The 25108-nt window shown below is 63.3% G+C and overlaps 3 protein-coding genes across 3 annotated transcripts; 2 read left to right on the top strand and 1 right to left on the bottom strand.

Moving 5' to 3' along the window:
- Positions 1-29: 29 nt before the first annotated feature.
- Positions 30-2699, top strand: GID8 (GID complex subunit 8 homolog). The gene is made up of 4 exons (XM_058679841.1): positions 30-159; positions 440-636; positions 715-912; positions 2197-2699. Exons 1-4 carry the CDS (start codon positions 42-44, stop codon positions 2368-2370), a joined length of 687 nt encoding a protein of 228 aa, XP_058535824.1. The 5' UTR covers positions 30-41; the 3' UTR covers positions 2371-2699.
- A 3675-nt stretch (positions 2700-6374) lies between these two features.
- SLC17A9 (solute carrier family 17 member 9) lies at positions 6375-12816 on the top strand. The gene is given in 15 exon segments (XM_058679862.1): positions 6375-6430; positions 7908-8171; positions 8308-8366; positions 8369-8395; positions 8948-9128; positions 9367-9446; positions 9640-9762; positions 10059-10156; positions 10444-10531; positions 10942-10976; positions 11133-11226; positions 11229-11247; positions 11888-11946; positions 12041-12070; positions 12347-12816. Coding segments are annotated over 15 exon segments (1377 nt in total). The 3' UTR covers positions 12511-12816.
- An 11216-nt stretch (positions 12817-24032) lies between these two features.
- On the bottom strand, positions 24033-24890 carry BHLHE23 (basic helix-loop-helix family member e23). Its single transcript, XM_058679717.1, has one exon. It carries the CDS (start codon positions 24828-24830, stop codon positions 24168-24170), a length of 663 nt encoding a protein of 220 aa, XP_058535700.1. The 5' UTR covers positions 24831-24890; the 3' UTR covers positions 24033-24167.
- Positions 24891-25108: the final 218 nt, after the last annotated feature.

Genomic DNA, 25108 nt, shown 5'->3' with positions numbered 1-25108 from the left:
CGTGGTCACGGGCAGCTGCTCTTGTGCAGACCCAGGGCAGGATGAGCTACACAGAGAAGGCCGATGAGATCACCAAAGATGAGTGGATGGAAAAACTCAACAGCTTGCACGTGCAGCGAGCAGACATGAATCGGCTCATCATGAACTACCTGGTCACAGGTAACCACTGGCGGGACCCCACCCTTGAGCCCGGCTCGGCGGGGAAGACCTGCGCGTGGAGCTGCCTCCTGAGGAGGCCTGGGTGACTGAATCTATCCCGTGAAGGACGCAGGGGGAGCGAGCGGCGGGCAGTAAGGGTCACTGGTGACAGCTGCCGCTCCGCCCTGCAATGAGTCGGTGGGTTCAGGGCGTGCGGCCCAGCCCCTCCCGGCGCATGCTCGGCCTCCTGTCCTGTGGCCCCACCTGCCGGTGTTGGTAGTGAAAGTGGCTTTTCTTGCAGAAGGCTTTAAGGAGGCGGCCGAGAAGTTCCGGATGGAATCTGGGATCGAGCCCAGCGTGGATCTGGAGACACTGGACGAGCGTATCAAGATCCGAGAGATGATCCTGAAGGGACAGGTGCAGGAAGCCATCGCGCTCATCAACAGCCTCCACCCTGAGCTGCTGGACACCAACCGGTACCTGTACTTCCACCTGCAGGTGAGGCTCGATGTGGTGGGGCCCCCCACACCACACCGCTGGAGCGGCCGCTGAACCCGTTTCTCTCGCCGACGCCAGCAACAGCACCTGATTGAGCTGATCCGCCAGCGTGAGACAGAGGCAGCGCTGGAGTTCGCCCAGACGCAGCTGGCAGAGCAGGGCGAGGAGAGCAGGGAGTGTCTGACGGAGATGGAGCGCACACTGGCCCTGCTGGCCTTCGACAGCCCCGAGGAGTCGCCCTTTGGGGACCTGTTGCATATGATGCAGAGGCAGAAGGTAGGCGGCGACAGGCAGTGGCCTACAGGCGCCGGGCAGGCAACAAGGGTTTGCATCTGAGTGTGGGCACGGCCCTCGGCCCCCAGTGCTGTGTCTCAGTCGTGGCTCCCTGCTTGTTTAGAAAGACGAGTACGTCCAGCTTCGGCCTTTGCTGTTAAGCTTCCCTCACTGCAGCTCTGTCAGGCTGCACACAGGTCTCGTGTCCCTGGCCCTGGTGTGGCTGCCTGCCCTCCCAGGCCCCAGCTTCCTGTCCTGAAAGGCCCGCTTGGCATGTCCTCCTGAGGCCACCTTCATGCTTTCTAGGTTGTGTTCTGGAGGCCTGAGGCAGTGGAGTGGTTGGCTAAGCCTACACCTGCAGTGCCTACATCCCACGTAGACACCACTTCAAGTCATGGCTGCCCCACAATTCAGCTCCCTGCTTGTGGCCTGGGAAAGCAACAACAGATGGTCCAAAGCTTTGGGACCCTGCGCCCACATGGGAGACCCAGTGGAGCACCTGGCTTCAGATGAGCGCAGCTCTCACCAGTTAGGGAGTGAATCTGAGAGTGGAAGACCTCTGCCTCTCCTTTTTATAGCTGCGTTTCAAATATCAATTTTTTTTTAAAGATTTATTTATTTTTATTACAAAGTCAGATATACAGAGAGGAGGAGAGACAGAGAGGAAGATCTTCCGTCCAATGGATTCACTCCCCAAGTGAGCCGCAACAGCTGGTACTGCGCCGATCCAAAGCCGGGAACCAGGAACCTCCTCCAGGTCTCCCACACGGGTGCAGGGTCCCAAAGCATTGGGCCGTCCTCTCCTGCTTTCCCAGGCCACAAGCAGGGAGCTGGATGGGAAGTGGAGCTGCCGGGATTAAAACCAGCGCCCATATGGGATCCCGGGGCTTTCAAGGCGAGGACTTTAGCCACTAGGCCACACCGCTGGGCCCTCAAATATCAATTTAATCTTAGAAAAATGTGTTTTCGTTTACTTGAAAGGCAGAGTGACAGAGAAGCAGAGGTCTTCTGTCTATCACTCCACAGATGGCCACGGTGGCCAGGGCTGGGTCAGGCTGCAGCCCCGATCCCAGAACCCCGGCTGGCTCACCCAGGTGGGCTCAGGGGCCCAAGCGTCCGTGCTGTCCTGTTTGCAGGCCACTAGCAGGGAGCTGGGCCAGAAGTGAACCGGCTCTGGTGTGGGATGTCAGGATTGCTCGCAGCCTGCCAGCAGGGACTGGCTGCCCGCAGCTCCCGGCCAGGGCTCCCTCAGGAGGCCATGCACAGCGCCTGGCTGCTCTCTTCCAGGTGTGGAGCGAAGTCAACCAGGCTGTCCTCGATCATGAGAACCGCGAGTCAACACCCAAGTTGGCCAAGTTACTGAAACTCCTGCTCTGGGCTCAGAACGAGCTGGACCAGAAGAAAGTGAAATACCCCAAAATGACAGACCTCAGCAAGGGTGTGGTCGAGGAGCCCAAGTAAGGCCGTGTGGCCACGGTGCCGGACTTGCCTGCTTGCCAGGGCCTGAGCTGCCAAGGGGTACCACGCGCCGGCGAGCGTGGGGCCACTGCACGCACGCAGAGCCCTCCGGTCTCCACGTTCTTGCCCTCCTCCTGTGTGTGTGTGTTCTGTTTTTCATAGGAAAGAATCTATACATTTGTAAATCCCGGCTTGGGGGGCTCTGGGGGCAGGGCAGCTTAGTTTTTTACATGTGTATATTTTGGTGCTGTGCTGGCCGAGGGGCTGCGTACTTCAGGCCGTCTGCCAGGCAGTGTCGCTGCAAATAAAGGGTTGTCCAATTTGAAGAATGACTCTCCGCTCTGAACCAGTCTCATTGTCTCGCACAGCCTTCCGTGTTGGGGCCTGGGGGCCTGTGTGGTGGCCAGAATGTCAGCCGTGTTGGCCTCTGCTGGGGCAAGAAGGCTCGCCTGGTGCTCATTGGCCTGGCCAGAGGTCAGGCTGTGGGAGGGGCCGGGACTACCTGCCCAGCCATGAGAGGCGGAGATGGCAGCACCCAGGCAGGGGGTCCCTCAGGCTGGGGCGTCCTGGGCCCCAAGCCGGGAGGGGGCTGCCAGGCACAAGGCCGGGAGACAGGCAGCTGGGAGGGCCAGCCTGGGCTGGGAAGGCTGGAGCAGGCCAGGAGAGCCGCCCATGTCTGGCTCTGGAGTGTGGGGGAGACCCGGGGCTTCGCTTCAGCAAAGTGCCTGCTGCCTGTTTCGGGCTCTACCCCTGTGTTGCCTGGTGTACATCTGGCAGTGGGCTGCGGTTTATGGGGGGCTGAAGCAGGGCCCCGTCCTCCATGATCCTCTTCACACAGTGGCGTTTCCCTAGATCCGAGGCAAAGCCATGAGGGAAGGGACCTTGAGCTTCAGGTACTTGATGCGCGGACCATGCCGGCACAGGGAGATGTGTCAGCGAACACAGCAAGCTGCGAGCTACCCAGCGGACCCAGAATGAGCATGTGTGAGAACTGCCAGGCCCCTACGGGGCTGTGGGTGCAGCTTATCCACTGTGGGAAGCATGGGCGTTGCAGCCCAGCCCTGGCTATCGAGGTGCAGCCAGTGGGGAGGGCGTGGCAGAGTAAGCTAATCCACCACCTGTGGCAGTGGCCTCTCCTATGGAAGCTGGTTCATGTCCTTACTGTTGCGCTTCCCATGCAGCTACCTGCTCATGGCCCAGCGAGATAGTAGGAGAGGGCACAACTCATTAGGCCCCTGCACCCATGTGGAGACCCTGAGGAAGCTCCTGGCTCCTGGCTGCGGATTGGCTCAGTCCAGGATGTTGCAGAGCTTTGGGGAGTGAACTACCAGATGAAAGATCTCTCCCTCCTCTGAGATGTGCCTTTCAAAGAACAACAGGGCTGACACAATGACTCAAAAGGCTAACCTTCTACCTTGTAAGCACTGAATTCCATATGGGCATGGGTTTGTGTTCCAGCTGCTCCACTTCTGATCCAGCTCCAGTCCTTGAGCCCCTGCGCCCGCGTGGCAGAACAGGAAGAAGCTCGTGGTTCCTGGCTGTGGATCAGCTCAGGACAATGTGCGGGAGATACAGAGGTATTAAAGGGGCCAGTCAAGTGCAGGAGCCGGGCTGGAATACAGAGCATGCCTGGCTGGGCTATCACACCTGCTGGTTTGCATGAATCATGCATGGGAGCAGACTGGGCAGGGCCAGGCTGTAGCACTGACCAGCCAGAGTTGGGAGTGGGGGCAAGCTGGGTCAGCCCAGGCTGTAGTATCCAATGGCAAATGCCAAGACAGGATGGGCTATGCCGAACTGGGTCAGAGCAACCACTGGCATGTTCAAGATCTAGGGCTGAGAATAGGCCTGGATGGGGACCTTAGGGGACGCCCCGGCTAGGTGATGGTTCCCACTGATGAGTGTGAGGACCAGAAAGGGGGCGATCTGGGCTGGATACGGCTGCAGTCCACAGCATGGGCGTGGACAGGCTCTTGGGTGTGCCAGACTGTGTGTGCTAGACTCCAGCATCCACTGGTGCTTGTGAGAGCCACAGCAGGTATAGGACAGGCTAGGCTAGGGTTCTGTCCCCACTGGACCACATGAGAGCTGTGTCAGGGCATGGACCAGGTATGGCTGCACTGTAGCACTCAACGGTAAAAACCAGACTGGGTATGGAGCAGCTTGGCAGGACTACTATTCCTGCCAGGACAGGAAGTGGACTAAGCCTGAGCCAGAGACCCACCAGTGTGCACAAGATCTGCTACTGAGAGGAGACGTAATCGAGGAGCTTGGGGCACTCCTGTGTCAGGACACAGTCCCTGCAGGTGAGTGCAAGAACCAAGGCTGGGAGCAGCCAGGGCAGAGCAGGTTACCACATCTGCTGGCATACATGTGGGTCAGGTCTGGGGGCGTGCCAGGCTGGACCAGTTCATAACACCCACTGGCAGATCTGAGAACCAGGATGGGGTGCGGCACAGGCTGGATCAGGTCGCATCACCAGCCAGTTCACGTTAGGGTCAGGACTGGGGGCTGACCGTACCAAGCTGGGCAGTAGCTCCAACCAGCATTAGCTGGAATGGGAACAAACCAGGCTGGGCCAGGCTACATCACCCACCTGCAAATGCCAAGGTAAGATGGACCATGCCAGACTGGGCCACAGCACCCACCAGCACATGTGAGACCGGGATGTGGAGTTGAACCTGGCAGGGGAGTAGTGGGGACTCCCTTGCTGGGCCATCGCTCATGCTGGCCAGCATAAGAGCTGAAACTGGGGGCAGACCAGGCTGCACAGGGCTACAACACCTGTTGGCCTACATGTGAACAGCTTAGGGAGAGAGCCAGGTTGGGGTAACTGATTGTATCCACTGGCACAGGCATGAACCAGAATAAGGGCAGGTGGGATGGTGCTCCGACCAGCAGAGCCAGTAACGTGGTCACGGAGAGGGTCTGGGGATGAAGCACCGACAGGAGCCCAGTGATGGTGGAAGTCTGCCAAGTCTCCCTTTATTGCTCCTTCACCTCTCCTTATATACTGCCCCCGCCCAGTCCTAATTTAGTCCCAAAGCTTTGGGCCGTCCTCCACTGCTTTCCCAGGCCACAAGCAGGGAGTTGGATGGGAAGCGGAGTTGCCGGGATTAGAACTGGCGCCCATATGGGATCCCGGCGCGTTCAAGGTGAAGATTTTAGCTGCTAGGCCACTGCACCGGGCCTGTGACACTTCTTCATGCCCAACACTGCCGTCACGCTGGCCAGGTGGGCCGGCCGTGCACCACGCCACGGGAGGATATGGGAGGTGGAGCCACGTCATCCCAGGCAGAGCAAATTAACTGCCTCTGTTTCCAGCTTTTGGTTCAGTTCCCCTGAGGGGACACACAGGTTGCCTGTGGGCTGCACTGCCCACCCAGGCCAGCGTGAGAGGCTCCAACCACCTGGGTCGAGGGAGTCGGAAGACCGCTCTGGGGAAGCAGGGCAAGACGCCCAAGGTGACCCGGTCACCTACTGTTCAGAACCTTCAAGAGCTGTGCTCATGCCAAGCCCAAGCAACAGCCCACTGTGCTTCAGGGACCGCCTGGCCAGCGCTTTCCCGTGGGCTGTTCATCTGTGGGAAGCCAGGTGCTGCCTCCAGCTGCTGCAAGCTCCCGTAAATCCACCTCCTTACAGCTGGACGCCAGGAGGGCAGGGCTCCAGAGGGACCCTCAGAGCCCTGGGCTGGGCCCCCGCCCCCGGGCCTCCAGGGATGGCAGCCACCCTGTCCGCCTGTCTGCGCTGAGATGCGCCAGTGGCACCCCAGGGAGCGAGGCACCCTGGGCAGCAGGACACTCTTGGGGTCAGCTGGCGCTGGAGCCCGGTGGGGCAGGCTGCAGGGCGGACCGTCTGGCCAGCCACACCCCAGTGGCCCGCAGCCATCGGGGGGCGAAGCTCCTGGGAGCCAGGTGGAAGCAAAACTGGGACTGACACGTGGACTTGGGCGGCGCTGCCCGAGGGCCCCCGCGGCTTGGGGAACCGGCGGCCTAGCCAGGAGCCTGATGCAGCCCCCAGATGAGGCCTGCAGGGACACGGCTGAGGAGGCCCACTGGTCCAGGTGGAGGAATCCGGCATTACGGGAGAGAGCAGGTGGAGCTGGATGTGGGGGAAACACCACCACTTCACCCTGCACCAGAAAGCACTGCCTGGGACTGCCCAGAGAGGACCCCAGGGCTTCTCTGGTGTCCTTGAGGCCTGGCTAGGAGAGGTGGGAACAATGGACAATGGGCAGCGCTGGGAAACTGCAGGGCAGCAGCTGGGAGCGTCACAGGGCAGCGGCCGGGGGCATTGCAGGGCAGTAGCTGGGGGCACACTGGCCTCGGCATGGCGGGGGTTAGGGGAGCGGGGGGGGGAGAAACAGCCCAGGTAGTCACCCACCTGTCATTTCCCCTACCCAAGCCACTTCCTGAAAACCATGGCTGGGTGGTAGCTGCCCGTACAAGGGTCTGAGCAAGGGTCCCCCAACTGCCATGAGCCCCCACCCCCTCCAGGCCTGTGCGCTGAGGTCCCCTGACTGCTGGACACCCTAGCTGGGAGCTGCTGTCCTGGGGCAACTGGGAAAGCCAGGAAGGTGGGGCTCTATGGGAGACCAAGTCACAGCCAGGTAGGGGTCAGTTACAGGGTGAACTGGGTCCCTGCTCATGCCGCCCCAACCCCTGGCCAGCCCAGGCTGCCAGCCCACGCCCAGGGCTGCCCCAGGCCCAGCAGCTCTGTGGGCCTTCTGGCCTGCCCTCGGCTCCTGCACCAGCAGCCACAGTCTCTGCTTGGCTGCCTGCGGCCAGGGGCCTGTGTGAGCAAGCACTCACTCCAGCCCTGGTCTACTGGTGCTGAGGACACGGTCATTCTTAGCCAAGCAGTCACATGAGCCCTGTTTGCTCAGCGCAAGAATGTCCACACAGGGCCCATAGCAGTGCTCAGCAGCAGGGTTCTCTAGAATGTTCTGAGGAAATGTCTTGATGGTCCATGTGTGTGTGTGTATCTGAGGACGACATCTCACGAAAGACCGTGCCCGGCAAAGTGGAAGGTTTTAGGCCCTAGGTCTCAATTAGCTCACAAAACCCTGACCAACTAGGACCACCTGCCCTGCCAGACTTCCTGTCCTGCCCAGCTCAGGAACAGATGGCCAAGGAGGAAGCTGAGGGAGTGCTGAGTGCCGGGGGTGGACGTGGCAGTCAGTGCCACCCTGGCTAGTCACCCCTGATCTCCACGGACCACAGACAGGTGCAGCCATGGCATAGGGCACACGTTACTTTGACGGTGCCCTTGGTTTCCCAAACGCCCTCTTCCTGGGACCCAGCCAGGTGCCCCAGGGCAAGTCCTGGAGGGACCACGTCCTGCCAGGCACAGGCCTCACTCAGGGATGCCTTCGGGCCTGCATCCTTCCAGGACTCAGTGGGCAGGTGCACTCAGACCTTTGCCCATTGCCAGGTTGCCCTATAGAAGAGTGGGTGCGGCCCCAGCACCCATGGAAAGCTGGGAGGGGGCACCCCGCCTCCCAAGCCCCTCCACGCTGACCTAGGCTTCCTCTCCTGCAGGCCCGAGTGCCAGATGTGGACGGGGACCCTGCTGCTGGGCACCTGCTTGCTGTATTGTGCCCGCTGCAGCCTGCCCTTCTGAGCGGCTGCCATGAGTCAGGACTTCGGCCTGGCCCTCAGCAGCTTCTTCTGGGGCTACTGCTTCACTCAGGTCGTGGGCGGCCACCTCGGAGACCGGTACACTGCCCTGCCCTCCGCCAGGCCCCAGGGAGCCTGCGCCCCCCAACTTCTGGTCGGGGAGGGCCTGCACTGCCGCAACGAGAGGTGGGGTGGAAGCCACCCGGGCCAGGCCTGTGTCCGCAGGCCCACTGCGCTGACGGCCAGGCAGAGGCTGTCGGTGGTCTGGGGCCCTGCCCTGCCCATGGCCAGCGTCAGATCGTCCTCCTCGTGTCGCCCCCAGCTTCAGGGCCGCCACACCGCTGCTCACCAGCCTGGGCAGCACCCACCTGCTCTTCCTGAGCTGCAGGCCCTCACGGGCCTGCTCCAAGGTAAGGGGTGTGTTGGGCTGGCTCCTCACGTGTGGGTACACATGTGGGTCTGTATGTGCAGGTGGGTGGGTTGTGGACACACACGTGCCCTTGCCCTGCCTGTGTGTGGGTAGTGGTCCACATGTGTGTGCCCCTCCAGGAACAGGCAGCCTGCATACAGGACCAGCTGGGGCACGCAGGGGGTCTAACTCCTGGCGGGGGGGTTGCCTGAGCTCACCTGGGTGCTGAGACGCCGAGGCTCTGACAGCTGACCTTGAAGCTACTCAGTGACAGGGATCCCTGGAGGATCAAGCACCCATTAGTGTGTGGGTGTCCCCGCGGTCCTGCCTAGGGACCTCCCACAGTGCCCTGGCCAGTGTCAGGGTGACAGGAGGAGGCTGGGGGGCAGGACCCTCATGTGCAGGGCTACCTCTGTGCACCTCAGCTCCTCCCCAGCCCAGGGGGAGAGGTGGAGGAGTGGGGGTGGGCTGCCCCAGCAGGGAGGGCCCGAGTGGGCGTGTGTGAGCAGCCCCAGGGAGATGGGCCTGTAGTGCTGTCTCCTGCCATTTCCAGGGCTCGACTTCCTGGAGCTGTGCAGCCTGCTGGCCCAGAAGGCGCGCGAGAGCGAGCGGGCCTCGGCCTACAGCACCGTGGGCTCTGGCACCCAGTGTGGGTATGTCCCACCGCTCAGGGCTGGACTTCATGTTGCCCATCCTTGTCTGCCGTTCTGTGGGCAGCTGCAGCAGATGCTATAAGCTGGGGCTCCACTGCAGGGTCCTCCCCCAGGGAGCCCTGGACCCAGCTCCCCACAGACTGCCAAGTTCAAGTTCAGGGAGCGCGAGCAGCCCCAGGTGCCTGGGGACTATGACAGGGATGGATTCAGCCAAGGGGCCTGGCTGCTCCTCTGGGAGCCCTGCCAGCAGCATCGTGGGGAACAGTCAGATGAGGGTCACATGGGGACACAAGGTGCGCCACTCTGTCCACCGTTTTAGTGACGATGCCCAGCCAGTCAGCAGGACCCAGGGTGTCCTGGGGCCAGGGGCGGACAGTGGGGTGGTCGGCGGGGCGGACCGTAGGCTGGTGTCTCGCCTCTGCACTGAGCAAGCTCCTTGCAGTGTAAGGGTAAGCAGCAATGCAGGCACTCCTGCCCTGGGCCGTCCAGCTCAGAGGAAGCCCACTGGGAGCTGTGGCAGACACGGAGACGTGAGTACAGAGGTGCAGAGGGGCTGAGGGCTTCCCTCAGGTGCCCGGATCCTGACCCTCCTGTCGCTGGTCCCAAGCTGCCCCCTCAGACCACAGCCTGACCCCTGGGCTCCTGTCGCGAGGCCCACCCTCCGCCCGACCAGCCCGGGTGTCCTGGAGACTGCTCTTCTGGGGGCCGGCACTGTGTTGAGCCCAGATGGCACTCAACGGGATGGGCGGGGTCAGGGGTGCAGGGGTGGGGTGGGCCAAGGCCGGGGTGGGGGGTGCCAGGGGCGGGGCTAAGGCCCAGGTGGGGGTGCAGGGGTGGGGTGGGCTGAGGCCTGGTTGGGGGTGCAGGTGTGAGGTGGGCCAGGGTCAGGGGTGCAGGGGTGGGGTGGGCCAAGGCCGGGGTGGGGGGTGCCAGGGGCGGGGCTGAGGCCCGGGTGGGGGTGCAGGGGTCGGGTGGGCCGAGGCCCAGCTGCCCACCAGCTGGGCGCCCGCAGGGCCGTTGTCTTCTCCCAGCTCTCCTCAGCGTGCTCCTATTTCACCCTCCTCTCCTGGCTACCCACCTTCTTCCAGGAGACTTTCCCCCATGCCCAGGTGCGGGGCCGGGAGGGCCTGGGGGTCTTTGGGGCTGTGGTTGGGGCCTGAGGGCCAGCCCCTGGTGGTGGGGGGAGCAGAGAGTTGGTCCCCGTCCCTGGGGTGGCTGGGGCACAGCTGGGCTCATGGCCCAAGGTGTACATGTCCACTGCTGGGGCCAATGTCCTCGCAGCCCGGGGAGGCCTGGCTGGAGCCACTGGGTGTGGGGCCGTGTGGGTGGCCCCCTTGTGGACAGCGTGGGCAAACGCTGCTGTGCAGCTGGCTCTGAGACCTTGCCCCGCCCTTAGGGCTGGATCTTCAATGTGGTGCCCTGGCTGGTGGCCATCCCCACTGGACTGCTCGGTGGTTTACTTGCTGATCACCTCATCAGCCAAGGTGAGCCCGGCAGGGGAGGAGGGGGCAGCCTCCTGAATGTGACCCGCAGGAATCCACACCCCGGACCCCGCTGTGGCATGGGGGCCCCCGGTGCTCAGGAGCCGCTGCAGCTAGCTGGGACCCGACCAGCCACCGACGTCTCCAGCCGGGTGCCTCTGCCCCAGGCTGTTTCCTATCAGTGGGCATGAGGAGGCCTTCCTGGGGTCAGAGGTCACAACACCCATGTTTTCCCTAAGCCTCTGGGGGCCACTAGGGGGCGCTGCTGCTTCAGCCATAAACCCTCTCGGTGCCTCAGGCCTGCACACCCACGGGCTGTGGCTGCCAGACGGGAGCCCTGTGCCTCCATGCCATGGAGGGCCTGAGCAGCTGGGCCGATGGGCACCCTCCCTTTCATCTCCATCTCTCACCAGGTTACAGAACCATGACCGTGCGGAAACTCATGCAGGCAGGGGGATGCCAGGGCCTTCTGTGGGCAGCCCCCACCCCATGACCCCACGCTAGGACCCGACACGGGCCCTGACCCTGTACCAGGACCAGTGGTCACCCCCAGCCAGGCCATATGGCCCCAGCCCAGCTGCCCTGATGACCGACCCTCTTGCAGCTGTTGGGTCTCGGCCTGTCCAGCGTCTGCGGGCTATGTGTGGGGCACAGCCGCAGCTTCCTCTCCTCTGTGGCCTTTGCCACAGCCTCCATTGGCCTCAGACCTTCAACCATAGGTAACAGCCAGCCATCTGGGCTGCCCAGGGAACAGAGGCGGGACAGGGCTGGAGAGACAGCCACTATACCCCTTCCCCTGGCTGTGGCTTCTCCCAGCCCCAGCCCCGTCCCCCTCTCCGTCCCCTGCCTGTGGTCACCAGCCCCATCCCCGTCCCCCTCTCCGTCCCCTGCCTGTGGCCACCGGCCACCGGCCCCGTCCCCCTCTCCGTCCCCTGCCTGTGGTCACCAGCCCCATCCCCGTCCCCCTCTCCGTCCCCTACCTGTGGCCACCGGCCACCGGCCCCGTCCCCCTCTCCGTCCCCTGCCTGTGGCCACCGGCCACCGGCCCCGTCCCCCTCTCCGTCCCCTGCCTGTGGCCACCGGCCCCGTCCCCCTCTCCGTCCCCTGCCTGTGGCCACCGGCCACCGGCCCCGTCCCCCTCTCCGTCCCCTGCCTGTGGCCACCGGCCACCGGCCCCGTCCCCCTCTCCGTCCCCTGCCTGTGGCCACCGGCCACCGGCCCCGTCCCCCTCTCCGTCCCCTGCCTGTGGCCACCGGCCACCGGCCCCGTCCCCCTCTCCGTCCCCTGCCTGTGGCCACCGGCCCCATCCCCCTCTCCGTCCCCTGCCTGTGGCCACCGGCCCCATCTGCTTCCCCACAGCAGCATCTCAGTCCTGAACGTCCAGGACCTGGCCCCGTCCTGCGCCGGCTTCCTCTTTGGTGAGGTTCTCTCCCCCTCCAGCTGTGGTCCAGCCTGCCCCGGGCACCCCACAATGTTCTCTGACCCACTGTCCTTGCTCTGGCCTGTCCACAGGTGTAGCCAACACAGCCAGGGCCCTGGCAGGTGAGAAGTGCTCCCTCTGCCCGTGGAGTCTGAGTCCCCCAGGAGACAGGCCAGGGCGTGGGTGGTGGCAGCCCACCCAGGGGCTGAGGTTTGCAGGGCTCCACTATGAGTTGGAGGCACCAGGGTCTGTTGAGCCTGGATCCTGGGGCTTGCCTGAAGGTCCCAGCCCCTGGGGAGGGAGGGCGGTGCTCGCTGAGGTCCTCCCAGCCTGGTCACAACTCTCCCCCGGCTTCTGTGCACGGGCCGCGGGGCACTCAGTTGGTCTCTTCCGGGCAGGTGTGCTGGGTGTGTATGTGAGCGGATACCTGATTGAGAGCAGGGGCTCCTGGGCCAGCCTCTTCTACCTGGGTGCAGCAGTCAATGCCCTGGGGTTGTGCAGCTTCCTGGCCTTTGCACAAGCCCATAGGATTGACCTGGGCCCTTCCTGGCAAGACTTGTAGCCCTGCGCACCCCGGGCCCTCCCAGAGAGTTGGCGGCAAAGGTTCCCCACAGAAGAGCCAAGGAGGATGCGGAAGCCCAAACTGGCCTTGCCTGTGCCTCAGTTTCTCCACCTGCAGTGGCCCCACCCTTCTTACAATACTGGCATGACCACGGGGCCTGAGTGGGCACTACTGCTGCTGGACAGCCAGGCAGCGCTTCCCGGCTGCTGGCCTGAGGCACTACCCCGGACCCCAGGCCAGAGGGTAGCCAGCGGCTGCAGGGTCCCCACCCCAGCCTGTGGATCTCCCCTCCCCCACCAGCAGCTGTGTCCTGGACACCCCTCTGGTACCTATGGGGGTCTAGGCTCTGCACCCCCCCAGCATTGTCTGTACTGTCGCTCACACCAAGAAGCTGTTGGCCTCATGGATGGGCAGTGGGCACTGCCAGGGCACTGCAGGGAGCCTTGCTTAGCGACAGCTACTGCTCCATTGTGCACTCAGTGGCTAATGAAGGGCCTGAGTTCAATTCTCAGCTCCTGCACTAGGGACCCAGCCCTTGCTCTCGCGTGTCCTGGGTCTCAGTGGGTGATGGTTCGAGTGCTTGGGCCCCTGCACCCACGTGGGAGGCCCAGAAGGAGCTCCAGGCTCCTGGCTTTGGCCTGAGCTTGGCCCTGATGTGTGCAAGGTTTCTCTGTTTCCCTACCTTGCAAATCAAATGAAGAAGTCTGTAACGATGGGTACTTATGGAAGACTTCATGTGGCGCACTCAGAAAGCCAGCCAGGGTCCAGCCAGGGCAGGCGAGGGCGGGGAGGGGCCCCCAGGGGGCTTGCTGTCCATTCTCCATGGAACTTTCCAGAGCGGGCGCCCTGGTGGCGGGCAGGTGTGCTATGGAATGACAGCCTTCAGTTCCCCAGACAGGGAGTGAACCAAAGGGAGCGGTCTGCCTGTTCACTTGTTCTCCAAATGCCCACGGTGGCCAGGCTTGGCCATGGGAGTCCCCCACCTGGCCATCACCGGCAGCCCTACCCTGGGAGGCATCGGCGGAGAGTTGGATGGGAGGCCAAGAGGCCTGGCTCTCCACACAGCCATGGGTGCCCCTGCAGCAGCCGGCGCCCACCCTGAGTCCTGACCAGAGTCCAGCACAGCCTGTGGCAGAGGGGGACGCCCCACTGTGGCCGGGTCCCAATTCAGGATGGCCCTGCTGCAGGCCTCCAGGGCACCTGGTTGGCTGAGTGCAAGTCAGGGGTCCTGGCCAAGGAGCCGTGCACCTGCAGGTATCAGCAGCCTGTGCACCAGCTCCTGTCCCCCTGCCCACCTGCCCACCCCCCTGAGGGTGCAAATAAGGGAGGGGTCATGCTCCGTGCTGGGGTAGTAAGTGTGTCACGCCGTGGTAGACAGCATCACGTCCACCTCAAGAACTCAGCTCCCAAAACCAAGGCCATGACCACCGAGGGCCCCCAGAACTTCCCCCCAAGGTCCCCCCAAACCTTCCCACTGTGGGCCCCCAGACCCTCCTACTGTGGGCCCCCAGAACTTCCCACTGAGGTCCCCCCAGACCTTCCCCCCAGGCCCTCCCACTGAGGGCCCCCCGAACGTCCCCCCAAGGTCCCCACAAACCTTCCCACGAGGTCCCCCAGGCCCTCCCACTGAGGGCCCCCAAACCCTCCCCCCAGGCCCTCCCACGCGCTCTGGTGCACAGGGTCGTCCCCTCCTGAGCGCCCTCGCTGTCACTTCTCTCTCAGCAGCCATCCTGCCTGGGCCGTTCCCCTGCCTGCCTCCTCTCCCCTCTGGGACCCTGCCTGGGTGGGCCTTGGACCACCGCACCTGATTGGGCCAGGGGAGGAGAAGCTGCCTCTCTGTGCCTGCATGAATATTCAGGAAGGAGGCTGCTGGCTGGGAGGCAGCTGTGGCACGCAGGGGCACGAGAGAATGCTGGTAATTAAAACTGCTTCATTAATTGGTAATTAACAGCGGGTGCTTCCTGGATGCCCTTGTTGGAGGGCACCTCACCAAGACAAGCTTGGCCCTGGAATGCAGACGGCACCCCCAGCTGCAGGGTGGGTACAGAGACACCTAGCAGGAGCCACCGACACAGAGCCCTGAGGCCCTCAGAGCGTCCCCTCCAGGGCCGGCTGTGTGGGGGACCCTGGCTCCTGGGGGGTGGGGGGCAGGTGCTGGGTAGGGGACCCTGGCTCCTCCCCTGGGGGGGTGGCGTTGCGTGGGGGACCCTGGCTTCTCACGGGGGGGGGGGGGGGCCGGTGCTGGGTAGGGGACCCTGGCTCCTCCCCTGGGGGGGCAGGCGCTGTGCGGGGGACCCTGGCTTTCCACCCGGCGGGGAATCTTCACCTCGGGTGGGATCAAAGATTCTTGACTATGGCAGCAGACACCCCTGCTGCACACACACCAATCACATACGTGTGCTGTTACCCTTCACGTGTGCCCAGCAGACACACAGACACATCCAACTGTGTGTATAGCACAGATGGCAAGAAGCTCACTCAGTGACCAGGCAGGCGTGCACATTCAGGCACACTGTGCATATCCCAGTCATACACACATGTAACATAGGTGCATATGTATGTTACAGCACAGTGGTGTGCATACCTTGCTACACTGCACAACGTCCCATACACAATCACAACACACACACTCTGTGCACATGTCACATGCACACATGTTCCTTTGCCTGGGCTGGTCGGTCTGTGGCAGCTGATTGGCCACATGTGTGGCCATCTCAGCATTCATAGATGGCATTGCTTCGATCAGAAGAGGGGGCTCCTGTTGGGTGGGGCCAGGGACAGTACTGTTCCACTCCAGCCCCCAGCGCCTCTCTGACCGTGAGCCGGTCTGCCAGGAGGGAGCCCCGCTCGCAGCCGCCAGGAACAGTGCACTTGCCGATACGGGGTTCTGGGACTCGGAAACCTTCAGCCTGCAGGCCCACATGGTACCCAGCAGGGAACTGAGATCCACGTCCTCCCAGAAACCACTGTCCACCCTGGGCCAGGCGCGTCATCTTGGCTGGCCGCTGTGCAGAGCTCTGTGGTCATCAGACTGTCCACCAGCACCCGAGGTTAAGTGCTCACCCTGGGTGCAGCCAGGAAGGCACGTGTGGCTGAGGCAGGGTCCTTGAGTGGGCAAAGGGACGTGCCAGCCCACGGTGGACACTGTTCAGCCAGAGAACAGCACCCCGACCTGCCACAGCATGTCGGAGCCGTGGCAGCGCTTTCCACCCGCCAGGACCTCACAGTCCAGATAGGTGGGGGCGGGGCGGCAGGCAGGGTGCCGGCAGCATCCCTGGGTGAGCCGGGGCTGAGCAAGCAGCATGCTGGGCTTGCTGTGGGGCCCTGCACCTGGACCTCAGGTACCCAGGGAGGACTCCCAGCACCCTGCCTGGGCTCAGGGCTTCTTGGTAGAGGGGAAAGATGACTGTGGCTTGGCAGGCGAAACAGCTGTCTGTGACACTGGCTTTCCATATGATGCTAGTTCAAATCCCAGCCACTCCACTTCCAATCTACATGAGAGATCTGAAGAGCCTCCTGGCTCCTGGCTTCGGATCAAGTCAGCTCTGGCCATTGCGACCATTTGGGGAGTGAACCAGTGGATGGAAGATCTCTGTCCCTCTCTCTGTGTGTTCTACCTTTCAAACAAATAATCTGTCTGAGAGAGAGAGAGAGGGAGAGGGGCACGCTCCTGTAAGTAAACTCCACAGGCTGGCTGGCTTCCTCTGGGAGGATAGGCCAGCTTGTCCGTGCCCGCCGGGCACTGCGTTCTCTGGCCCAGAGATCCAGGCCACACCACCTGATGGGAGCCGCCAGGGTGCAGAGCAGGGCACCTCGGCGGGATCAACCCCTCTATCCAGCTACAGCCAGCAGCCGCTTGGCCCAGTCCTGATGCCCCGTTCCCCTCCGCCTGCTCCCTGCACCCGGGCAGCAGTAACCTGGCATCCGATCCCATGCTGGTCTGTCTGTCGCCACTCCAGGGCCAGGAGAGAAGTCCTCTGGCCAGTCTGCCTCTGCCCACTCCTTAATCAGTACCTCTGGCCACCATCTTGGCCCCCAGTTCCCAAACCACACCTGTGTGCCATGTCCTGCCTCGCTGGAAAGCCAGACAGAGACACAAGGGACACAAAGTGTTTGAAGAATCAGTGTTTTGCCAGGCCTCAGCTGACATTCAATTTCAATGACTTTCTAAACAAAGTAACAAGTAAGCCAAGCTGGCCCTCTCCATGACTGGCAGGTGTTCAGTGCCCACGTGGGAAGCAGATACTCAGGCTCATAGATAACCAGCTCCCAGCACCTGCTTTGTGCGTGGAGTCGCTGGCCGCGGCCCTCAGAAGTGGCCATGCCAGCCTGTCAATCAGCTCTTGCCGTGGGCGCTTCTGCTGATTAGAAGCCCCTGGGAGAGCACACGCTCCGTGGCGGCGTAAATGAAAACCAGAATATTCATGCAGCTCAACTTCTAACAGAGGCAAGTGCAGACTCCAACCCCTCCGGTGTGGGTCTGGGGGCTCGGGGGGAGCGGGGCGGCGCAGCCCCAGCAGGGCCGAAGACAGAACACCCACAGGCTCTGCGGGGCCTGGACCTGGTGCTGGAGGTCCAGGGTGGCTGAGGTGGCCGTGGGGGCCGTGGGGGCCGTGGGAGCTGGGCCTGTTGGCGGCTCCCTGGCTGCCCCTGAACGTAGTGCTGTACCACAGCTGACTTTCTAGGGACAGGTGGGGACACTGCCCAGGACGTGCTGGCATCCTGGGCCCCTCCACCCTGTGTGACCACGGGGCCAGGCCCCGGCTCAGAGGACTGGCGTCCTCGTGTCCCTCCAGGCCTAGCTGATCTGCCAGGGCTGTGTTCCTAGGTGTGCCTGACCAGCCTGGCTTGGCGGGCACATGGAAGCGAGGATGCCTGTCCTGGGTCCTGAGCGTTCTGGCTGCCTCCCTCCATCCAGGACCGAGTCTCCGAAACCTGCCATTGGTCTGGAGTTGGGGAACAAGGGCCGTGTAGGCCAGAGGGAATGGCAGCCGCCCGGCCGCACCCCCAGGGCACACCTGAGGTCACACCCTCTGCCCTGGCTGCAGGTTGGCACCTGTTCAAAGCAAAATGTCCTGCCCTCATTTGTGGAATTGGCTCCCAGAGGTCAGAGGCCAGACGGCTGGTACCCGAAAGCCGGTTCTGAGGGACCGTGAGGTGCCAGGTGATGGCACAGAGAGAGTGACGCGCAAGACCCACCTGGGGGAGGCGCTGCAGCAGCTTGGAGGACATGGCTTCCCTGCCACAGGGCTGCCAGGACCCGGAGTCTCCTCCCAGGCGCTGTGCCATGACCCCTGCCCCCACCAGCTTGCCACCACCCCAGGGACGCTGCCCCTGCCCTCCTGTCTTGCAGGCAAGGCCAGGCTGCCGGTGGCCTCTGGCAGTCACAGCTTGGCAGCATGCTCGTCCTGCCAGGATGGACACATGCAGTACAACACACAGGACACTGGTTTTTCCCTGCTGCAGGGCTCACCCCAGTCTGTCCGCCCCGGCCTTGCAAATCTGCACCTCCTAGGGCACGCATGCGGTCGCTGCCGCACATCCTGGCTCCCCCGGCCCATGGTCCTGGTTACACAATGCCGTGGCCAAGTCAGTCCCTAGCCCGACTCCCAGCTCTCCGTGACCATTTTTAAAGTTTATATTTCTGTGAAAGAGAGGAGAGGAGAGGGTCTATCGGCTGTTTCTGCCCCAGCACAGCAGCCTGAGTGGGGTCCTCCTCAGCATAGCGTCCCTGTAGCACCCAGGGGCTCAGCCAGACAGGAGGCGGACCCGACCACAGTCCCCAACTGGGAGGCAGGTGTCCAGGCCACTGTCCACCCGCACCACTGCCTACTGGGGTCTCGCACGGCCTGTGCCCTCTCACTCTGATCCGATTCTGAGCAGAGCAAGCCCAGGACCACACAGGAAGAGGCCTCTGCCAGCGCTGCCCCAAGCCCAGGGTCCCCGCCCAGCCCCCTCCTCTGCATGGCCCTCTACCAGAGGGTCTGCCCAGGACCATATGCAGTCCCACCCCTGCCAGCTCCACACCCCTGCCATGCGCTAAATATTTCAGCAAATAAAAAATGTTTTCCATGGGAGGCCAGATGTCCAGGCTGACAAAGTGCTCACAGCATTGCGCTGATAAAAGCTGAGCCCTTGGTGGACTGGGAATTTCAAACAAGCCCTGAGGCAAGCTTCCGATATTAAAAGCCTCCCAGCTCCTCCACAGCTCCCAGCTCAGCAGCAAGCGCTGGCCCATCTGTCACGGCTCGCATCACAGCCGCTGTGGCCCAGGGCTTGGGAGGGACACTCTGTGCACAGGCAGCCAGAGCTGGGCAGGACAGGGCAGGACAGGGCCTCTGGGGGTGCCTGCTGCTCCAGACAGAGGCAGGTACCCTGGCCCTGTGCCTTGCAAGTCCTGGCACTGGCACCTGCCAGGCTGGGCTCCAACACAGCATCCTGGAGCTTGGAGGCCCCACCGCATAGGCAGGGGGTGTTCCTGTTGTGCCGGGCAGGCTGGCGGACCCAACTAGTCGTCTGAGCTCAGGGGCTGGCACACTGGCTCACCCGCTCTGTGAGGCGAGACCCTGCTTCTGTCCTCCCTCGTGGCAGTCCCACACGGGATAATGGGAAGCAGGGCGTCTCCGTGTGAGGCCCAAGTCCAGGCTTCCTCCCGGCCAGGCAGGGTGGCTCAGCCCTTCTAAGGGGTGGAGCTGGGCAGTTTGGGGAACAGGGCCCCTTCTCACACCGACCTGGGCATGCTGAGGCGCAGCTGCCTTGGGGACAATGTGAGAGAGGGGCCCTCTCCCCTTGGGGAGGGTTCCTCCCCAACCCGGCGGGCCAAGGAGGGGCTTGGTTCTCCAGGCTTCTGAGAAATGCAGCTTTGCTTCCTGCACTCCTCGGAAGTCAGCCACTGCTCTGAAGGGGAGCTGTGGCTGGGGGTCTCCTGGCAGCCCAGCACCTGGGCAGGACCCACCCAGGAGCCTGTGTGGCGCTCCAGCTGTGGGCCCTCTGTCGCACAGCTGCCCTGCCCGGCCATGCCTGCTGCTCTCCATGTCCTGAGTGAGTGCGGATTAAAAGAGGAGGCAGTCACAGGGCGGTCTACATTAATCTGGGAAAATGAAAATTGTGGAAATTTGCCCCAGGCTTGGGTCCTCCTGGACATCAGGGCCCCTCCCACGGAGGCACACGGGGAGCCCTGCCTGGGCTTGTTCCCCAGGAGTCCCATGCCCAGTGGGAGGCAGAAACAGTGCCCTCCCTCCCAATGCCCAAGCAAGCAACAGGCGGCACCACTCCATGGGCACCCTGACCAACAGGCCGTGTACAGACCTCGGTCACCCCAGCCGCCTCACGCACAGGCTGTGGTTCCACAGGCAAGGCCTCTACGCTGCATGGGGCCAGCTCTGCACCCTGCTGTCAGGGGCAGCTGGCTGCAGGTCCCCACTGGGCTGGGTTTGGGCACCTGGGGCCTTTCTATAGTAAGATGTCACGCTGACTCTGGGTGGGACGCACACTTCTCTCTTTTTATTTATTTTTTAAAGACTATTTATTTTTCTTAGAAAGTCAGGTTTACAGAGAGAAGAAGAAACAGAGAGAAAGATCTTCTGTCCACTGGTTCACTCCCCAAGCAGCTGCAATGGCCAGAGCTGAGCTGAGCTGAGCTGAAGCCAGGCGCTTCTTCTGGGTCTCTCAAGGCCCCGGGTCGTCCTCCACTGCTTCCAGGCCACAGGTGGGGAGCTGGATGGGAAGTGGAGCAGCCAGGGCACGAATTGGTGCCTATATGGGATCCTGGCATATGCAAGGCGAGGACTTTAGCCACTAGGCTACCGTGCAAGGCCCCATACTTCTCTCCTCCTGGCTTTAGCTTTGCTCTGTTTTGTTTATTCGAAAGAATTAGAGAGAGGTCTTGTACCTCCTGGTTCACTATCCAAATGGCCACGACAGGAACCTGAAACTCCACCTGGTGGCCCCGGCCCGGTTGTGGGCCCAGCACTGGGCCATCCTTTGCCATGCTCCCAGGTCCTTAGCGGGGAGCTGGATGGGGTCTGCTCAGCAGCTCCTGGTCGTAGCAGCTCTCCGTCCTCAGGCTGGGGCAGGGCTTGAAGTCCTGCAGGCTGGGCTCTACTGACCTCGGCCTTGGTGGAAGGGGCTGGGCTTCTCCCCCACACAAGCCTGGTACCAGGTGGGAGCATTTGGCTTGCTGTTTTAAAAAAATATGCCGTTAGCTTGTTTATTTAGATGGCAGAGAAAGAGTGAGAGAATGCTTTTCCATCTGCTGGCTCACTCTGCAAACAGCTGCAACAGCCAGGCTGGAGCGCCCCAGGTCCTCCCATCCCCAGCTGGGCCCAAGACTTGAGCTGTCTTCTGCTTCTTTCCCAAGCCGTGGGTGGGGAGCTGGAGGGCAGCAGTGCTCCTGTGGGTCGGTCTGGCCAGCGTTGGTCTGCTTTGGGACCCGGATTTCTCGCTGTAGGAGGAACATCTTGTAGAACTCTTGGCAGTGAGCTGCGCTGTGCAGGCGCCCCGGGCAGCAGCACCCAAGAATTGCACCCAAGTTCGTCCTCTGGGCCTGCCACTTCAGACAGAGCACCCAGAGGGTGGCCACACACAGGAGCCTCGCGGGCTCTGGAGGGGCCGTGACTGTGCCCACCCCATGGGGGACCTGTGGCGGTCACACTGGGTGGGGAGCGGATGGCTGTGGCTCTGGAGCCCTCCATGGTGGTCATGCGCAGAAGGCGTGTGAGGCCTGTGAGGCCTGGAGGAACTCTGAGCTTGGGAAGGCTGCAGGGGACACTTCATGGCTGTCACAGGGAAAACGCCTTGTGAGAAGCTGCCCTGGCCTGCAGAGGCCTTGCTAGTCCCTAATGGGATGGGTGCCCGTGGGCCGCAGGCAGTGCTTGCACAGTTCTGCAGACACTCAACTGGCGGCCACTGGCCAGCGGGGGGCAGCTTACAGGTGCGCCCCCACAGGCCCTCCCCATAGGAGTGTCCTCCCTACGGCAGCTCTGCCCTCCGCAGAACCTGCACTACTGATGACCAGGGAGGCAGTGCTGGGATCCGCCCAGGGTCCCCAGGCCAGGGAGGCAATTGTTACAGAAATGATTTAATGCCTCACAAATTGGGATGAAATTCTCTTCATCCCACAAATGGGATCCCCAAGGCGATTAGACTAGAACCGTATCAAAGCCAAAATCACTTTTCCAAATTGCACGATTACTGATTAGAGGCTTGCGGGGAAGCCAGGTGGGTTTTTGCGGCCAGAATGACGTGTACCCTTCTGCTGGATGGAATACACTTTCCCAGGGATTCGCCAACACCTAGGGCCCTGGGAGAAAAAGTCCCGCCTTCTGGGGCACATTAAGGACACAGAATCATGGGGCACCCTGCAAATGTAAGACGGATGGGCAGCCCCACAGACCTGGCAGCAGCACCCAGCAGACCCCTTACCCAGAGCCCCCTGCCCCCCAGCAGCAGGGGCTGCCCTAAGGCATGCTGACCTCTGACCCGCGGCTGGTGTAAGAAGGGGATGCGGCAAACACCTACCTCTGTTCTGCACCCTGCAATAGCCAGTGGATGGGGCCCTGGTATCTCAGCCTGGCAGGCAGGGAGGGGCTCCTGGGGTCCACCAGGCCCCTTCCCAGTGGGACAGGTGGGGGTGGGGGAAGATGCAGCCCTGGCTGGCAGCTCTGGCGGGCCCTGCTCGGGCTGCTCCAGGATTCCCTCCACCGTGGCCGACGGCTCCAAAGAAGATGCCCAGGCACCCAAGACTTGCTGTCTAGGGCTGTGGCTGCCCGGCAGTAGCCATGAGACTTCAGACACAGCAGCCCAAATAGAGACAGGCACAAGCAGCGACTCAAGGCTCAGGGTGCAGATGCCCCGAGCTGCTGGGCCGAGCACATGTGGAAGAGAAGTCGATTGGGGCTCTCAATGGCCTGACTTCAGCTGCTTTTATTCACAGGGTTCCTGCAGCGGCTAGAAACCCCAGGCAGGAGGCCTTGTCCCTTCTCTCCGGGTGGCAGGGCTGACCCTAGGCCTCAGGGCACATCTCAGTCCTGGGACACCGCCATGCAGACCTGCCCTGCAGTGTTGAGGCATGGCTGGCTGCCTGCACCTCCCCCTGGCCCTTGGTCACCTCCAGCCCTTGGTGGAGGGGCAGCCCAAGCGTCCCTGGCCCCGCAGCAGAAGCCCTGATCTCCCGAGCAAGAGCAGTCCAGCTCCCTGCCACAGATGCCCTGCTGTCTAACCTGGCAGGAAGCCCTCTCATGCTGTGGGACTCCAAGACCGCATCTGCGGCCAGCAGGCCGCTCACAGGGGGCACAGCTGCCAGCTGCCCTGGGAGAGGCCAAGGCTGCTCCCTGATGGCTCCTCCCTCAGTCACTGACCAGCCTCTTGGGGACCTCTTCACGGGCGCAGTGACAGGGTGGTCCAGGCTGGAAAAAGGAGCAGTCGCCAGCACTTCCTGGGATCCAAGACCTAATCATAGTCACGGAGAAAACTTAGTAGAGAGCCAGTCCACGGGCCCGTGGCTCTGAAGGTGCACCTGCCTGTGGCCAGCTCAGCGGCCACACTGCAGATGGCTTACTGTCCCTGGAAAAGAACGCCACAGGGCCAGGCCGCCGGAGTGTCCGTCTAGTCCACAGGTTGAGGAAGTACGAATGGGAATGGAAATGAACAGGGACCAGCAGGTGGTTAAGGGCAGACTTAGGAGCACTGTCACCCCTCTCAGAGTGCAAATAAAAAAGGGCCGATGGAGGCGTCCACGGATCATGGAAACCAAGCGCCTAGGCCTTTGAGCGGGTGCGCGGGGCAAGATCCGCTAGAGCCCAACACTGGGTTCCCGCTCAGCTAGTCCACAGCCGCCCCGGTGGCCCTGGCGCTGAGCCTGCAGCCACTGCCGGGAAGCCGCCCCCAGCCTGGTACTCACCACCGCCTGGCCTCCTCCCGGAGAACACGGGCAGACGCCGGGACGGAGCATTTTTTTGTTGCTGGAGCCGAACCGGCCCTCCACTGATCTTCAGGGGTACAGGGGAACAGGGGCTCCCATCCACGGCCCTCCAGGCAGAGTGAGCGCCAGGCGGGGTCCCCTCCGCTCCGGTACTGGGGCATGGGCGGTCCAGGAGTCCCCGGGGGATTTAAGGGGAAAATTCGCAGAACTCGACAATTCGATCCACTTCTCCAGCACGAAAATGCAGGGAACCACGCAGACTTGGAACCCGCTGAGAAGCTCCGACCCGCGCGTCTTCCGCTCCCCGCCAGCTCCCCAGCGAGATCAGGGCAGCGCACCGGGGCCGCAAGGTGTCCTCCGAACTTCAGCTGTGCGCCGAAGGCGGCCGGCCAAGGGGACACGCTCTGTCCCCACGGCCCCCCGCCGTCGCTCCGCAGGGTCAGCCGCCCATCTCTGCCGCGGTCTTCTTTCGGGGGTCCAGACGTTGACCCCTCGCTGCCCGCGTCCCTCGACTGGGTGGTCCGGAGGAATGCCAAGGGGCCAGCGGCCGCCGCGCGTCCCCAGCCCGACGCTCCGGCTCCATCCAGTGTCCCGACGCGCCTCACCCTCGCCTTGGCCTCACACTGTTAAGAGCGCTGCGGCTGGAGGCAGTGCCGGCCGCTTCTCCCGGGCCCGGTGGGGCGGCGGTCTCGGGGGAGGGGTCGCACGAACGGGAGGGCGCGCATGGGCGTCGCCATCACGGCTTCGGGTTATAGTGTTTGCATGGCGTTGATGGAGCCCCGGGACAGACGGAGCACTTGTCCGGGCAGGGGCCCAACGCGGCGCCCGCCGAGAAGGGGTACACGGCGGCCGGGCCGAAGGGCGCCAAGGGCGCAGCGGCCACGGGAGCGGCCAGGCCCTGGCCCTGGTTGAGGTAAGCCACCAGGCGCCGCATCTCGTCCAGGGCCTGCGCCTGCATGAGGATGTAGTTCTTGGCCAGGAGCAACGTGGCGATCTTGGAGAGCTTGCGCACCGACGGGCTGTGCGCATAGGGGATGACGGCCCGCAGCCCGTCCAGCGCGTCGTTCAGGTCGTGCATGCGCCGCCGCTCGCGTGCGTTGATGCTGAGCCGCAGGGAGCGCGGCTCCCGGGGCGTCCGCCGCGTGTCCGCCGCCTCCCCGGGCCCGCGCCGCTGCCGCCGCCTCCGCTCCAACGGGTCCTCTTCGTCGCCACTCTGCTCGCCGCTGCTCTCGGCCGCGCCGGCCGGGGCGAGCGCCCCCGGGAGGTGGTCGCCCGGTCCCGGCGCGCAGCAGCCGCGCCCCGCCTCAGGCCCCCGGGCCGCCCCGTAGGCGAGGCCCGCCGCGTAGCCGTGGCTCAGCGCCAAGTACGCGTCCCCCGACAGCGACTGGAGCTCGGCCATGGCTCGCTCAGGCCGCGGCCGCCCTGCGCAGCCTGGCCCGGCCGGTGCGTCCCGAGCCCTGCCGGCCACCGGTGCGTCCCGCGTCCTCCCCGCCCCGCCTTGGCGCGGGGCCCGGCCCGGGGGCGGGCTCTCACTCCTACCCGCCCCCGCTCGGCGTGTCAGCGCGGAGGCGCTCCCGGGACTACGCGGCCGCCCAATCAGAAGGGACCCGATGACCGCCTCTTCCCAGCCGGCTCCTGCCTCGGCGTGCGCGGCCAGCGGCCCCTGTGGCGGCCGAC

This window comes from Ochotona princeps, chromosome 22 (genome assembly GCF_030435755.1).
Source record: "Ochotona princeps isolate mOchPri1 chromosome 22, mOchPri1.hap1, whole genome shotgun sequence".
Classification (NCBI taxonomy): domain Eukaryota; kingdom Metazoa; phylum Chordata; class Mammalia; order Lagomorpha; family Ochotonidae; genus Ochotona; species Ochotona princeps.
Note: the sequence above shows the minus strand (reverse complement) of the source record. Positions and strands in the feature narration are given on the sequence as shown.

What these genes read in the sequence shown, in the direction of transcription:
- GID8 (XM_058679841.1), top strand. Translation starts at nt 42, where the DNA reads ATGAGCTACACAGAGAAGGCCGATGAGATCACCAAAGATGAGTGGATG. An exon ending in CATGAACTACCTGGTCACAG is followed by an intron (nt 160 to 439) that starts GTAACCACTGGC and finishes CTTTTCTTGCAG; the next exon opens with AAGGCTTTAAGGAGGCGGCC. An exon ending in ATATGATGCAGAGGCAGAAG is followed by an intron (nt 913 to 2,196) that starts GTAGGCGGCGAC and finishes GCTCTCTTCCAG; the next exon opens with GTGTGGAGCGAAGTCAACCA.
- BHLHE23 (XM_058679717.1), bottom strand. Translation starts at nt 24,830, where the DNA reads ATGGCCGAGCTCCAGTCGCTGTCGGGGGACGCGTACTTGGCGCTGAGC.